Below are 15857 nucleotides of genomic sequence, written 5' to 3'. Positions count from 1 at the left end.
TATCAAATACCAAAAAATACAAAAATATTTTTACACCCAAACAAATGGAGCATAAATCAGTCTATTTGATAACCTTCTGATCAACCTTTTACTTGTTGATTGTAAATCTAAAATATAAAAATAATTTTTGGTTACAGAATTAATCTTTATTCTAATAACAAGCAAGTAATCTAAACTAGCTAAAATCTAATTTCGAAAAGAAGAAGAAGAAGAAGTTTGATATGTTATCAACCTACATGGCATATGCAACTCTACTCAAAATTTCAGGTCAGCAAAAGTCTAGTTATTTCTTGTTATATCTAATTGTATATTTGAAAAGCATGAATTCAGGTCATCATAACTTTTGCATAGTGATTCCAGCACATCATCTTTTAAACCTCTAACTCGGACCTAGATCATCTCACTAGAATTACCACTATGACTTCTCTTTCACTACTATATGTTCCAAGAAGTCACACAATACATGTTACTACCAGTCAACAATGAACTTTATTCTAATTGAAATTTGGACTTATGGATGCTTAAAGGCATGTCTTGGTTGCACATTACACACACCACTAGGCAGAAACAGTTTGGACAAGAAAAAATGAATCGGATTCTTTTATTGCAAAAAATGAGAATGCAAATACTCCAATTCTCATCATGCAAAATGAGAATTACAATAATAAATACCCCAAATCTCATCTTGGGGTCGACCAGCCACACCAAACTAAATAAGAACGTGATGTAGTACGTACAAGCTAATTACAGCTTCTCACAAATGAAGAAGGTTTGAAATTTGGTTCCAGCCCATAAGCCACGGCCTCTTATCAGATGGAAGCACAAAATTAAGCTCAAACATCTCCTTTGACATATTTCCACCTTCACAGAATCCAACAAGTTTTGCTACTATCTCCGCACTCTCCTGTATATTCTTGGGATCATGGGGATCTGTCCAAAGCTTGTTTAAAAATTGCATCTTTCTCTGCTTCCCATCTAGTGGGATTTCCCATTTTATGTATAATGCTTCTCTCTCCTCAAATGTCAAACGTGTCATTAACCTCCTTGCAAGGAACTCCCTTTCACGCTTCAATGCTCTAATACTGCAATGTATAACAAGTTGTGCAAATGTTAGCTAGTTTAGTCATTTAAAATGAAAGACAGTTAAGAATTTTGGTAACTAGCCTCACCAAAAGGAAACAAACCTTGATGATAAAGAGATTGTAGGCTCATCTCCAACATGAGCTGGGCTTGCATTCCCAAGTTCTGCCAAGTGTTGCTGCAACCAAGTCAAACGCCTGAGTTCGACTTCCATGTATATCTGATCAGCCGGGTCCCCTTTGAATAATAAATAGAACTCTGTCCTGTGAATGATTGAAACATGACACATGTCCCATAATTCAATGATCTGTTGTCTCTGCTCCCTAAAAGTCACATGCCATGAGGCTGGTGAAGCATCTTGTATCTCAGCTATGCTGTCATCATTCTCTATGTTGTAGTTGTACCCAGCTGCTTCATTTGCTTCCAGCTCAAGCACCTGGAGGCATAACATAAGCAAATGAAACAAATTTTTGTGTGTACGACTAAAATAGGTAGAGATTTTTGACATAATAAGGCAAAAGGCCCCTAAATTACCTGGCAAACAAGTAGCTGCTTTTGATATTGCAACTTTGCTACACGTTCTTTAAGTTCCGTCACATATGCGCGAATGCTTCTTACGTTTTCTTCTGCTGCATTCTGGAACATCTTCTGCATTTTCCTCATATTGACTGAACTAGAACGCCGATATGGAGTACCTTCCTTAGATGATGCATCTCCACATTCTTCACTCTTTGTAGGAGTATCTTTCTCGGATATGGGTGGAGTTTCACAAGTCACAGGATTATCATTTTCAGGAGCTCTATTTTCAATCTCAGACTCTAACACTTGACGAGAAGATGATAGAGGTGAGCATGGAGATCGTATAAAGTTATGCCGGTTGGCACTATTGCTTGAAGTTAAAGGAAGTAATTTCTTCTTTTTTGATTGATTCTTGGCTCTCAGAGCGGCCTCATTGATAGCCTGTTGTTGATCATTATTGTTGGGAAGAGACATTACCAATTTGTCTATGGACTTCTGAACATTTTCAAGCTGCTCTTCAAGATCTGCAATGGTGCTTCCTTGTGAGTGAAGTCTAGTTATTTCTTCCTTAAGATTGGCACTAACACTCTTGTTTACAGAAACCACATTTCCCACTTCAATTTCTTTTGGGGCCGGTCGGATAGCACACATTTCCCTTATTTCTGCTTGGAGCTTAGCAATAGTCTCTGCAGCATCTTGGTTACCTTGTCTATGACAAGCCACCTCCTTCTGGAGTACTTCCAAAGCTCGATTTGCTTCTTCACCAAGCTGCTCCTGAAGATGTTCAAGTTTCCGAATTTCATGCATGAGTGTGAAAGGAGCAAGTGATGACTGCCTCATGCTCTGCCTACCCATTGTATTTCTTGGTTTATTGCCACCGTCTAGCTCCTTGCTCTCAAGTTTTGGTGATAATGCCCCGGAAAAAGAGAGACACTTCTTCACTACTGGACTGGGTGATTGAACTGGATTTAAATCCTCCTGTAGTATCAAACATCAAAAGATAAAGCCCCATGTAAATTCAGGTGTGTGAGAAAGAGAAAGGGGGAGGGATAGGGGGAGAAAGAGACCGGTTGTTCATCTTCAAGTTTGCGACGTAATTCATCTACTTGGGATTGTGCAATATCTCTCTGGCGCCTTAGCTCTTCAATTTCCATCTCCATCTAAAAAATATTGGTATGGAGAAAATAAGTATTAAATTGAATCCTTCTAGACAAATTGGGAATCACACCAAACGTTAAATGATAGAGTACCTGTTGAATTTTCTGATCTTTTTCATTTGATGGATCTGGAGTGCGTAACTCCGCAGCCAGTCTGGCTACTTCCTTCTGCAAATGTTTTACCAACTGCTTTTCTGAGACAACCTAATCAAAGTTTTTGAACAAGATTGAAACAGAATGAGTGTTTATGTGCAAATACAGAGAAAACAGTTTCCTTTGTCAAAAGAAGAAAATGGAATGTATGTACAGTGGTGAGAAATCATAATACAGACCATGTTTACTTGGGCATTATTCGTCACTTCCTTTGCTCGGGTAGCAAAGTAGAGAGTGTTCCGTGATTGTTCAATATGGCTAAATGCAGGGCTCAAGGTACATATGATGGCAGTGCGAGCATTCCCACCAAGGGAGTGCTGCAATATACGTGTGAGCTTTGAATCTCGGTAGGGTATATGACCACTTCTTTTCCCAACACTGCAATCATCAACAATTCACAAATCAACAAAAACATCAATTTTGTGCAATTAAGAACTTGTGAAGCCTAAGTCACTGAGACTAAGGCTTGTTGGGTTGGGTTGAGTTGAGTTTGGTCTATGAAACCAGTTCTACACAAGGGATAATAAGACTGGATTCTTCAGGTGATTGAATACAAATATGACAATGAGGTCTATGGCCAATTCTATACATAGATATTACTACGGAATAAACAAACAAATAAACTAAAACACCAGTTCCATATATGTCAATGAGGTCTATGACGATCTACATGTTCCAACTCCACCCCCTATCATTGAATCACAAAGAATCAGCCATTTTGGATGAATCCCAATTTAAAGAAAATAAATTTAAAAAATGTACACCCAGTTTAGTTTCTATATTAATGGGGTTAGGCACGGGTGGACTGGGTACAAATCTAACCTTTTTAACCATTACGTTTAAAATGGCTGCCTTCAGATTTAAACCCACAACCCTCAAGGTCTTTGGGTGAATAGAAGTAGCATTTGATTTCTCTATACTGTCTAAATATTCAGAAACATATTCTTAATAAACTCTGACCTGAGCTTCCTAATGACTGTAGTGAGAGTCATCAAACTAAGGTTAATATGGCAGCCTTCCCTAAGCCTAGCACCATCAGCATTCGTCTGTGAGGCTCTTTCACTGCCAGCTAGATCAACCAAGTTCTGCAGAACAACAATGTAACAGTTAGAAGTTACTGCTCTCCGGACTATTTCATACAATTATATGAAGACAAAAGTTTGTTTTACCAGGCTTGCCACATAAGATCTCACGCAATCTGAATTTTCACGAAGAGTACTTTCTATTGTCTGCATAGTCACCCAAAAAATTGCAATAAGTTGGTCGTATCTAACTACATTATTATCCACAAGTGCGAACATACATTAAAAGCTATTAAGCTTACCAGTCTTATTATTTGGTGTGACCGTGAGCTAGTATCATTTAGGGCAGTTTCACCGACTTGCCTTTGGGCTGCAAAATGTTGATTAATTAATAGGTTAAGGAAATGATATTCTAAAGACACACACACACGAACACAAAGGAAGCTATGCCAACTGTTGCAAAAAGCTTCAAATGTTTACCTTCACAAATACTGATCAAATGTCTTAAATGCTGATTGCCATTTGCTGTTTCTTCTACCAACTTTTCAACCACAGTTCCTTTCTGCATCGAGGGATTACAGTAAACAAATATTATGAAGGGGAAAAGGCAAAAACATATGCTTCTTATAATTGTTGATCACTATCTACAGGTTTTACCTCTGGATCATCTAAAAGCTTGAGATTGCGACCAGATTCTGAATTCAATAGATCCCTGACATTCTCATTATAGATTTCTAGCCCAGAAATTTTTATTCTAAAATCTCTCTCCGGTGTCTGCAATGATGCCAAAACAGCATACAATCAGATTGAATGTAACAAATCAAAAATTACTGTTCATATTGAGTTCCCTAACTAGGCAGGTCAATCACAAATTTGCACAAACAGAATTGGCTTTTTCATCATCACTTGGGCATGAGAGCATTTATGTACACCCAAACATGATAACCAATCAAATTACGTAATATTAATCGTGTGATGTAGCTTACATTCATTATGTGGTAATAGATATCATTTACAGCTTTCTCTGTAATTCCTCTCATTGTGTAAGTCTTCCCGCTGCTTGTTTGCCCATATGCAAATATGGTCGCTGCAACACAAGAAATAACAAATTGTATAACAAGTGTGCATATGTTTCTTCAAAGTAGGATCAAAGAGAAAAAAGAAATAAATAACTGCAAAATAACACATTACCATTGATGCCCATTAAAGCAGACAAAGCAACATTCTTTACTCCCTCCTCATATACTGTTTCAGTTAAAGAAGATGGACCAAAGACTCTATCTGAAATTTAAAAAAAAAAAAACAAGAAGAAAATAATTTTATGCTCTTTAATGTTGATAAAATCTAAAACATATATATAACAAAATCATTTAGCAAAAAGTAATCATGAAGAAGAGATAAGTGTCACGTGGGTACCAAATGTAAACGAGGCTGGTTGAGTAGCACGCTCAAGGGATGGTGGTTTATGCACAATCGAATGATCATCAATGCACTCCCATGCTACTTGGTCTTTTGCCAACTGTTCTCGTTTGTTCAAAGGCCTTAACCGTACTGTTACAACAATCTTTTCTTCACTAACTTTGGAGCCACCTGGAGTGGATACTGGTGTCCTCTCTATTTTTGAAGCCGGTGTACTGGGATTTTTAACTGTCATATTAAGTTTATAGATTTGAAGTTCTCCTGACAGTTGAAACTGGAAGACTGTAACAGCACGGCCAAAGCCTCTCTTAGGAGAGCCTAAAGTACCGAAACTGCTGGAGGAATAACGATAATTGAAGTATCAATGGCTGCCTGATCTGGAAGTATATTAGTTGGAATCAATCAAAAATCAGTAAATAAAAAAGAATAAATTCCTTATTAAAAATCATTATATAAAAAATAATAAATTCATTATTAAAAACCCAAAACCACAAAAAAAAAAGAAAAAAGAAAAAAGAAAAAAGAAAACAAAAAAGAAAAGTTGCTGCCTCACATAAACAATTTAAAGAAATAATTTAACAAATTCAAGTGCTTCAACTATTTACTGAGAAAACACTGTCAAGTTTTAAATCAAAGTAGATTCAAATTCCCAGTAAGAAAAAATCACAACTAGTTGTAGAATGAATACATAAACTGAAATAATTAAATTTTCAACATTCAACAACAATTGTCTATCAAATCTAAAAAAAAAAAACAAAAAAACAAACAAACAACAACAACAATTGTCTATAAAAAAAGCATTAGAGCCTTTTACAACCTTCCCTTTTTCTATTCTCTATTTTTTATATCTTATTTTTAACTTTAAAAATTCTTAAATAGTTCATAATACTGAAACCCTAGATGTGAGAAGGCTGAAACCCTAGAAGTGAGAAGGCATCAAAACTGGGTTATTCAAATATTCATAAAATTCTTAGTAATTAAAATCAAATTCAAAACTGGATTTTGTTTTCATATTCCAGATTTTTCAGCAATCAAATGATGTCTGATGGGTAAGGAAAAGCATAGAGGATTAATCAAAAGCAACGTACCCAAGAAAAAAGCTTATATTTATCCAAACAAATCCTTCAAATCAATCTTAACAACCAATCGAAGCATATTTCCTTCACCAATTGACTGCCCTATTCCAGATTTCTACAAATCTCTCTCTCTCTCTCTCTCTCTCTCCCTCTCTCTCTAAATTCACTTGTAAAAGTCTCCATTTCCGTTTTCTTTCTTTCTCTACATATAGCACCGTTAAGAAAGTTTACATTTTCAACACACTTCTCGAACAAAACTATGAAAGGAAACTCAGAGAAAAAGAGCACATTTGACCATTCACGAATATTCAGCATCAAAATTAACCTGAAAACTATATGGAAACTTGAAAACTGAAATCAATTTACCTGTAATACTCACAGAAACTTCAATCAGAGCATCCAGAGCCGATCGATGCACACTTGGATCGAACCCAATCAAACCAGACGAATCAAAAAGGAGTCTTGCTAACAGAGATCACAGTTCAGAAGAGTTGAAGAGAGAGAAAGAGGAGCGTGTAGAGAGAGACTTTGGGGTCTAGGGTTTTGATGATGAGAGTGAAACAAAAAGGAAATGGAAGAGAGAGAAGAGAGAGAGCTATAAGGCTTTTGTGCCTCTTTGAGCGAGTGAGTGTGATCGATCGATTCGATCTTTGAATTTTTGAGTCCCACAACGGCTAGTTCATTTTCTCGGATAATTATTGTTTTTGTATCGTCGTTTTCTCGAATACGCATTGGTTATATTGTACGTTTCGTCAATAAATCGCCGGATCTCTTTAACGGTTTCCCTTCGGAATTGTTTCAGACGCCACTAGGGTGACCTCAGAACATAGTGGGATCTGATTGGCCTGTAATTTTTTTTTTTTTCCTTTCAATAACCAACCCCCACGTGGTGTGGGGGTGGAGGGCAACTGGGATTCCCAATCACGGTTTATTAAACTAGCAAAAATGATTCGGACTCCCCTCCAAATGTGACGCCCACGACCCTTGGCATGTGATTGGCCAAATTATTTTTATTTATTTATTTATTTATTTTCAATCAATCATCAACCCCACGTGTGTATGGGATGGAAAGGTTTGGTGATTGAGGGAGTTTCAATCACTTCTATTAAATTAGTATTTTATATCTGACAAAAAGACAAAAAGGGAAATATAAATTGCTCATATGCCCCTTTAGTTTTACATATATATAATTTAGCCTCCTTGTGTCTTAAAATATAATTTTCAAGCCCTAATGTCTAGTAGAAATGAAAGTCAAGGAAGTGGCGTAAGGATCCTCTAGAGTTAAGTCCCTAGAGTGATCTCCTAAAGTGCTTAATCCGACGGCTGAGAATAAAACTCACCAAAACGACGTCGGTTTAGTGAGTATTTTGAAAAAAAAAAAAAAAAAAAAAACCTCTCTCACTCTCAACAAAAGGCCCAGGTTGCTTCTGGTAATGAAGCTACTGTTACTACTATAGCTATGGCGGTGAGTTTCCAAGGCTTTTGAGTCAACTCTTGACTCCAATAAACGAATCGAACGAGTTCAATGCAGTTCGACTCTCGTCAAACACATCAAGGCCCCTGTTCATCTCGTATACTCTCTCTCTCTCTCTCTCTACTTTCTCTCTCTTGTTCATTTACATATGTATGTGTGTGTGTGTGGGGATATGTCTTTTCGTATTTGGATCAATTGATAAGTGAATTTGTTGAGATTCGATTGTGATTGATGAAATTTCTGTAAATTATTGGTTAGATTTGAGTTTTTTTTTTTTTTTTTATAATTTTAGTGATTTTGTTATGTAATTTTTGAAAGTTAAACACATTTTTGCAGTTTGATCTGTAGTATTTGTTTTGTTTGTGATGATTTGAACTGAATTTATCCGTCAGTAACCTCTGTTTGCTTGCTGGAAAAACGGAGGAAAATCAGCTGAGAAAAAAATTTCAAATCCTGTTTCATTTTGAAATCCCCTGAATCTGAATTTTTTTTTTCAAAATACTCACCAAAACGACGTCGTTTTGGTGAGTTTTATTATCAGCCGTCGGATCCTTACACTTTAGGAGATCATTCTAGGGGCTTAACTGTAGAGGATCCTTACGCAAGGAAGTGGCGTAGCCAAACTCGTTTAAATTCATCACATGCCCTTTATTTTTTTAAATTACTTGTCTATCCAACATTGTTGGCCTTTGCTACCATTTGCTTACACAATTTTTTTTATTTTTAAATTATATTCATAGATGATATTACAATAAAATTCACTAAATTAGAGAAAAAAATATCTCAATAAATACACAGAAAATACGAACCACAAGCATGTAAAGAGAATCAAATCACTGACCTTCTAATGAGATACATGAGTTTTGAACAATGAGGCAAACCTTGTTAGTTAATTAATTGGATTTATCAGTTAGCTATTACTTTATATTTCTATTTAAGAGGTTAAAGGTTAATTAATTATTAATCATTTCCCTACTATGAGAATTGTATTAAGTTGTTTATTTACAAAATTGTATTGAGTTGTTTATTTGCTCTTATTAAGAGTTATTTTTTATGACGAGTGTTTAACTACTTTTTATTTTTTTTATATGCGTTTGTAAATATTGATTTGGAAAAAATCCAAAAAAATAAACTCCATGTAGCCAACTAATTTGATGCTTTACACCAATCATTTATATTATTTAAATTTGAGTATTTCCCGTTATGTGATTCGACTTTCTTCTTCTTATTTCATTTTTAGTTTTGTTTGATTTATAGATTTTTGTAGGAATTTATAGAGGAAAAAGAGAAAAGGTATATGAAATGTAAGAGAAATATAATTATATTATATTCACGTTTCACCCCCTTTTGTCATTCCCCCCTCCTCCCTCAAATTCATACATAAATTCATAAATCAAACATAATATAAATAAATAATAAATAAATAAACCGTCTAAGGTGTACTTCTTAGACGTATTGAACCAAATCAAAATAAGTCCTGTGATCCTTTCATTTATATGAATTAATTTTTTACCATTCTATCATATTAAGGTTTATATGATTTGTTGTATTAAATAAGATAAATTATATTGCTATAGTTTTAAATTTAGAGAAATTATAGTAAACTTCACAATTTTCATATAATTACACCGCTCTTCCTTTCATTAAGACTAAAAGAAGAGAAAATAGTGTTAACTTGACAAAATATTTATAACTTTGTGGAAAATTTTATAGCTCTAATTATTAAAGTTGGAAAAGTTTACCACTGATTTGAAATTATTTTTGAAACATACATTGATTTGTAATTTTTTTTTAAAAGAATTGAAATTAATACAGATAGTATGAAGACATAAGAATACATAATATAAAATATATATTTCAATATAAAAGAGATGATAATAATAATATTATATTATCCATATAACTAATAAATTAATGATAAAAATAAAATTAACTGCTCCATAAATTAAAATATTAAGAAACCCAATATAATTGTCAGTATAATGTACCTAATTAAATAAATTCACATACATATAAACTAAAAGCAGAAAAAAGAAAGAAATAATTGAAGTGGTCTGAATCACGCGTCGTGTACGTTCGGATTGGTGTTTAATTCAAAACGCTAGGTGAGGAATCATCTTTTACCCCCCACCATCGGAATTCCTTTGGAGGAATTGGAATTTTCTGGTAGACTTTCATGCCAAAGACTTGAGATATTTCACATCAGTCTACCTCAATGCAAGAAGAGTCAACCAAGGGTGATTAATCTCATTTAAAGGCTATCTCTGGAAAGTAATGTTAGAAATCTTTATGAGATATTTAATAAAAATTTTAATTTTTTTTTTATATTTTTGATGTTAGTTGAGGGAGAAACGTATTGAGTTTGGCTTGTCTTAAATTGTTATCTCAATTTAAGAATGTATTTCGTAGGCCTATATTTTAGTCAATTTCGATGGTTTGAATTATTCATTTTTTAAGATTGATCGAATAAAATATTTATGCAAAAAATTAAAATTATTGAATATCAATAGCTATATGTTTGAATCATATTTGTTTTTAAAAATAGACGACAAATATAATTTTAAGAATAATTATACATTTTTTGTAATTCAAATTTGATTCAAATATATAGTTACCTATGTTTGTCTTAATTTTTTTATATAAATATTCTACTCAACGATTCCTAAAAAATTAACTATTCGGATCATTGAAATCAGTCCAAAAATAGGTTTACGAAATGTAGACGCTCTCTCAAGTTGAGATGACTAGCTTGAGATAAGTCAAATTCAAAAATATTTTATGCAACTAGTATGTCACACGATTGAGATAATGTGGCGTATTTGTTTATTTATTAATTGACGCGTGATTAAAATAAGATTCAAGAAGTCACTTTTTGCTAAATATGAGATGGTTATTTTGAGAATTGACTCTTGCATAGCTTGTTAGGTTTTTACAAAAAGATATGTTAAAAAAATATAGAGAATAGTTGATATTTTATAGTGACTTTTTGAATTTTTTTTATTAAGAAACCAACTTTTCAAAATAGGCCCAAGTGTTCGATTATATCAAATTTCAATCTCACTTTTTATTAAGGGTTTGACTTTTTTAAGTTGGTATCTTAACTTGAGAGAATGCTTAGACTTGGTAGGCCTACTTTAGAACCAATTTCAATGATTTGAACAGTCATTTTTTTAGATTTATTGAGTAGAATATTAATATAAAAAATCAAGATGATTAGATATCGATAGCTATATGTTTGAATCATATTTGTTTTTTAAAAAAATACACATGAAATAAAATTTCAAGAATAATCATTCATTTTTTATAATATAAATTTAATTCAAACATATAGTTACTGATATATGATTATCTTAATTTTTCAAATGAATATTTTACAAAATGAGTTCTAAAAAATAAACGATTCGAATCACTAAAATTAATTTTAAATTTGATCTATCAAATCTAAACGCTTTCTTAAATTGATGTGGTCAACTTGAAAAAAGTCAAACCTTGTTATTAAATGTCAATTAGATTTTGTTTGGACACAAATTATTTTAATAATTTTTTGACTTTTTATAAAATGATATGTAGAAAAATAGAGAGAGTGATGTGATAATTTATAATGACTTTTTAATTTTTTAATTAAAATATATAATTGACAAACGAAAACTTAGTAAGTAAAAAATAACACTCCATTATATCAACTACGTAAATACCCGTGTGTGGGTAATTTTCTGACCACACTGCCCGCTTAGTAATCAGCTGGAGAACACTGGCAGAATAGATGGCTTCAGCTAACCTGTAACAGAAAGAAAAGGCTCCGGTGGTGGTTCTTCCACCTGGGGACACTTCGACGATCAAGTCAGTATATCTCTCAAAGATAATCAAGTGCTAAACTTATTGCTCAAAACATAAATTGTGTACCTTAGACCCACGAGGGTGTCTCTCTTTTATAGTTTACTTAATCCTCGTTTCACTAGAAACCTGACTTCTATGAACTCTAATTCAATACTGTCTTTGGACTCTTCAAGAGATAAGGATAAACTCCCAAAGAGCTTTATCCATATCTTAACTAAATTTCCTCTTCATTCTAGGACTCTTGTCCCTTATCCACTTATCTCGGATTCCGATATCTTCGGAAGTAACCTCGACCTATCCGAAATGACCTCGGCATAACAACCAGGACGCGTGGCACCTCGGCTGACACGTCGGCGTCACCTTGCCACGTGTTGGTACTCAGAAAATATATCCCCACAACTACCCCCTAGGTTCTATTACCTCGGCATTCTGAGGTGATGGAACCTATATCGATATTTTTTTCTGTACATTGGCTTAAAAACTCTTCAGCCAAGATCATTTATTTCAAGCCAACATGTTCTCTTCGGAGAACAAGAATTCCAGTGAACTTCTTCATATGTGTGAGCTGTCACGCATCATTTACTCAACCGTTTCTCTCACGCGTCTTCACCCTATTGGTCCGTGTTTGTGACGCGCCTATAAACCACGTTTTTTCTACGCACGCCGCCTGACGTATGCGCTGCTCCAGGTGCATTGATTACCTTTTGCCGCCGTTTTAGGTTTTCGACAAAACTCTTTCCTCTTTCTTCACTTCTTCACTATTGCCTTCGATTTCTCTTGCTTTTACTCTCTCTAACTCTTTCTTTCGAATCCGCCATTGTTGAGGCTCCAAGCTCTGCAACCTTCTCCGTTCACCCCTTCCGGCGAGATTTCCATCGGTCTTCTGCTCCTGCAACCGTCGTAAGACATCGGCAAATCCTTTCCAGCTTCCCTTTTTCTGGTAAGCTACTGTTCCTTTCTTTTTAATTCTGTTAACATTCTTCATTACTTGTGGTCTTTACTGCATCTGTTGAAATTTCTAATTTTTGTGATTCATACACCTGAATGTGTTTACTCCTTGATTTGGCCCTTGCCCATATCTTGAACACACGCACCGTTGCACCACTTCACTGCATTTTTGCCACTGATCTTGGTTCTTTATTTCTCGTATTCTTCATGTTCTTGATAGCCCATCCCTGTTCTTGATTCTGAAACTTCGCCTTTGTTTTCTGTTTTTTGTGTCTTTGCCAGATTTGTGCCTTTGATCGTCATCTTAATAGCTTTAGGTTTGAGATTTGTTTGTAAAACCCACATTTTTAGGGCAAAACTGAAACATTTCTTACAAATTTCTGTACCTGCCCAAACCTAGGTTTTTGCCGAGGTCCTATCGATAAGAAATATCTTTCTGAATTTCAACCGTTTCTAATTCAAGCCGATATCATGGGTATGTGGAGACATAGGGTAGATACCCCGACCAAACTTGAGTACTTTAGGCAAGAGTTCTCCATCCCTGCCGATGTCCACCTGAGACTGGCTGGGGATGATGACTTCATCATGCCTACCGAAAACTCTATGCCCTTCCTTGTAGTTGCCTTTATAGAGTGTGGACTTCGGCTCCTATTCAACATCCTTTTTCGCGAGATTCTTCATTATTTTAAGTTGAACCCCATGCAACTGGCAATTAATTCCTATCGAGTGATCTTTGGTGTCATAGCCTTAGCTAAACGAGAAAGTGCTAGGATCACTTTAGGCGATATTCAGTACTGCTATACCATGTGTGCCCTCAATTTGAAAGAAAAGGGCTACATTTATTACCTTAAGCCGAGGTCCACAGAATTCAAAATCGTAGCCGACCTCCCAGACTCCAACAAGGGGGCTGGAGATGACTATCTCATTACCTCGGGAAATTGGGAGTTTGCTCCAGACGAGGACATCCATCTCTACCCTCTTCCCCGATCAGTTTTAGAGGGCAAGGATAAGAGCCCAGCATTTCAGCTTTGCCTGTTTTCTTTCAAAGTCTTAAATAATTTATCCGTTTCTGACGTCTCGTTTTTCTTGCAGATGTTCGTAAGCCACCGAAAGACTTTCGCCAATCCTACGTTCCCAGCAAGGATCTGAAGAAAATTCTGGACTTGCTAGTCCATAAGAGGAAAGCACCTCTTCTTCTCAATTTCATTCCATCGTACAAGTCAACTTTGCCCGACGTTCCCAAAAGGAAGAAAAAAAGTCTTTCTCCTCCCTCTGCAAAAACTCTACCAACTGCATCTATATCACGAACAGATCAAGGATCTACATCTAATCCAACTGATCAGCCATCAACTTCGGCTCCATACTTGGTTCCGATAGCAGAACGAAAACGTCGGCGAAGACTTGTTCTTACTGCAGAGATGGGTCGTCTTAAGCCTATTGCAAAAGACCTTCTAGCCAACATTCCATCATCCATTGACGAACAACCAACACAAACCCAACCTCCAACAAAACCAAAAGAATAAAAAAGGCTCAACCAAAGGCCAAGGTAGCTCAGGTGGAGTCTGAAGACACTCTGCCTATTTCAAAATTGGCTAAGAGTGATAAATCTCAGCCTTCCGCTGGGAAAAGGCGTTCTGAGACCCAGCCATCAGAATCCCACCAAACAAAAAAGCCGAGGTCTTCTTCCGCAACAATTTCGGGATCAAAAAAGCCCGATGTCCCCTGGGCCCCCGAAATCACCCTTGAGGATAAGCCCGTAATGGCAAGTGCCAGTGCCGACGATATAAATGTCGGCGTTGCACTCAGTACCGCTTTGCTTCTCCCAAGTGACCTGGAGCGGAACCCCAAGTATAGCGAGTATGAGAACTATGCTTTAATGTTACAGCACTCTGTTCAGGTAAATGTCTTCTATTTGGCAATTTTTCTTCTTTCTGTTTTAAGAAACTTTGTACTAATTTTTGCCTTGTGTTTTTTCAGGCAAACCAGCATGCCCACTCTTTCTGAATGCAGTCTTTTGAGAACAGGGGGAGGCTTGCCGAGATGAAGAAGGAATTCGCTTCCCTCCAGAAGACCAACAAAGGTCTTCAGTCAAAAATGAAAAAGCTGGAGGAACAGGCTAAGGCTGCCATCAGGGCACAAACTGATGCCGAAGAAAAGGCAGAATCTGCCGAGGCCATTAGAAAGGTTGCTGAATCTCAAAAGAAGGAGGCCGAGGCGAAAACGGCCCAAGCCGAGAAGGAGCTTCAGGAGGCCCTGGCCACCAAGGAAGCTGAAATCAAAGAAGCTGATGAAAAGGCGTACACTCAAGGCATGGCTGACGTTACTGAGGCCTATGAACTTCAAGTGAAGCAGGCATGCAACAAGGGTTTCACCCTTGGTTAGATGTCTCTTCTGAAAAAACTTAATGTCCCTGATGATTCGCCCCTGAGAGATGCCGACAATATTCCTCTTCCATTTCCTCCACCTCCTCCACCAATTCAGTCCGATGAAGATTCTGAGTTTGAGAACGAGGAAGAGGACGGTACCTTGGTGAGGAAGGTGAAGGAGGCAACTGCGTCCAAGTCCCTTCCTTCAACTGAGCAAGTCCTAGACTTGACTCAAGATGAAGAGGGTGATGTAGTTGTGAAGGAAACTACCCCTGAGCAGGCATCTTCCGACGTTCCTGTAGCCGACAAAAGTGTTGATGAAACCCTTGCCCAGATTGATGCTGAGATCGCGTTGGAGAGGGCGGCCGAGGCATCTTCTCATCAAGCATCTGATCTTCAAATTTCTCAGCAAACATCTGATCTTCAAATTCAGCCATTTGGGGGAGAGGAGTCTTAGCTTTTTCTTTTGTTTACTTGTATTTTGTTTCTTCTTTATCTTTGGGAACAATGTATGTTCTTTGTATGGCCGATGTGCCCCCCTTGAATGTTAATACAACTTTTCTCTTTTATTGAATGCTTGTACTCCCGTCTTTTCTTCTTTATGTTCGTATAATTCTATACTTAGAACATTCTGAATTTATCCAATGTACTCTTTCTTCTTTGTACAATTTTCTCGGGGTAACATACCTCGGCTATGCCACCTAATCATTTACCTCGGCAAGTACTTGTCCTGCAAATTGCATTATAATTTTCAGCAAGAAAAAACATACTAGTTCGGTCTCAACTTTTTCTTAAGTTATAACAAG

The 15857-nt window shown here is 36.1% G+C and overlaps 1 protein-coding gene across 3 annotated transcripts; it reads right to left on the bottom strand.

Moving 5' to 3' along the window:
• Positions 1 to 571: 571 nt before the first annotated feature.
• Positions 572 to 7501, bottom strand: LOC114258208 (kinesin-like protein NACK1). 3 transcript variants are annotated; one of them, XM_028198114.2, is made up of 15 exons: positions 6793 to 7501; positions 5348 to 5727; positions 5123 to 5212; positions 4918 to 5018; positions 4589 to 4705; positions 4412 to 4493; positions 4234 to 4301; positions 4079 to 4138; positions 3870 to 3994; positions 3089 to 3287; positions 2850 to 2960; positions 2667 to 2759; positions 1615 to 2577; positions 1185 to 1516; positions 572 to 1082 (listed from the first exon to the last, which is right to left on the bottom strand). In XM_028198114.2, exons 2-15 carry the CDS (start codon positions 5583 to 5585, stop codon positions 755 to 757), a joined length of 2907 nt encoding a protein of 968 aa, XP_028053915.2. In that variant the 5' UTR covers positions 5586 to 5727; positions 6793 to 7501; the 3' UTR covers positions 572 to 754. The 3 variants fall into 3 exon arrangements, with proteins under 3 accessions (XP_028053915.2, XP_028053917.2, XP_028053916.2); XM_028198116.2 differs by having other exon boundaries at positions 1615 to 2574; XM_028198115.2 differs by having other exon boundaries at positions 6806 to 7226.
• Between the last annotated feature and the right edge of the window lie 8356 nt (positions 7502 to 15857).

This window comes from Camellia sinensis, chromosome 15, assembly GCF_055761805.1.
Source record: "Camellia sinensis isolate YWXY chromosome 15, ASM5576180v1, whole genome shotgun sequence".
NCBI classification, from domain to species: domain Eukaryota; kingdom Viridiplantae; phylum Streptophyta; class Magnoliopsida; order Ericales; family Theaceae; genus Camellia; species Camellia sinensis.
The sequence above is the reverse complement of the archived record's forward strand: the minus strand, read 5'-3'. Positions and strand labels throughout refer to the sequence as shown.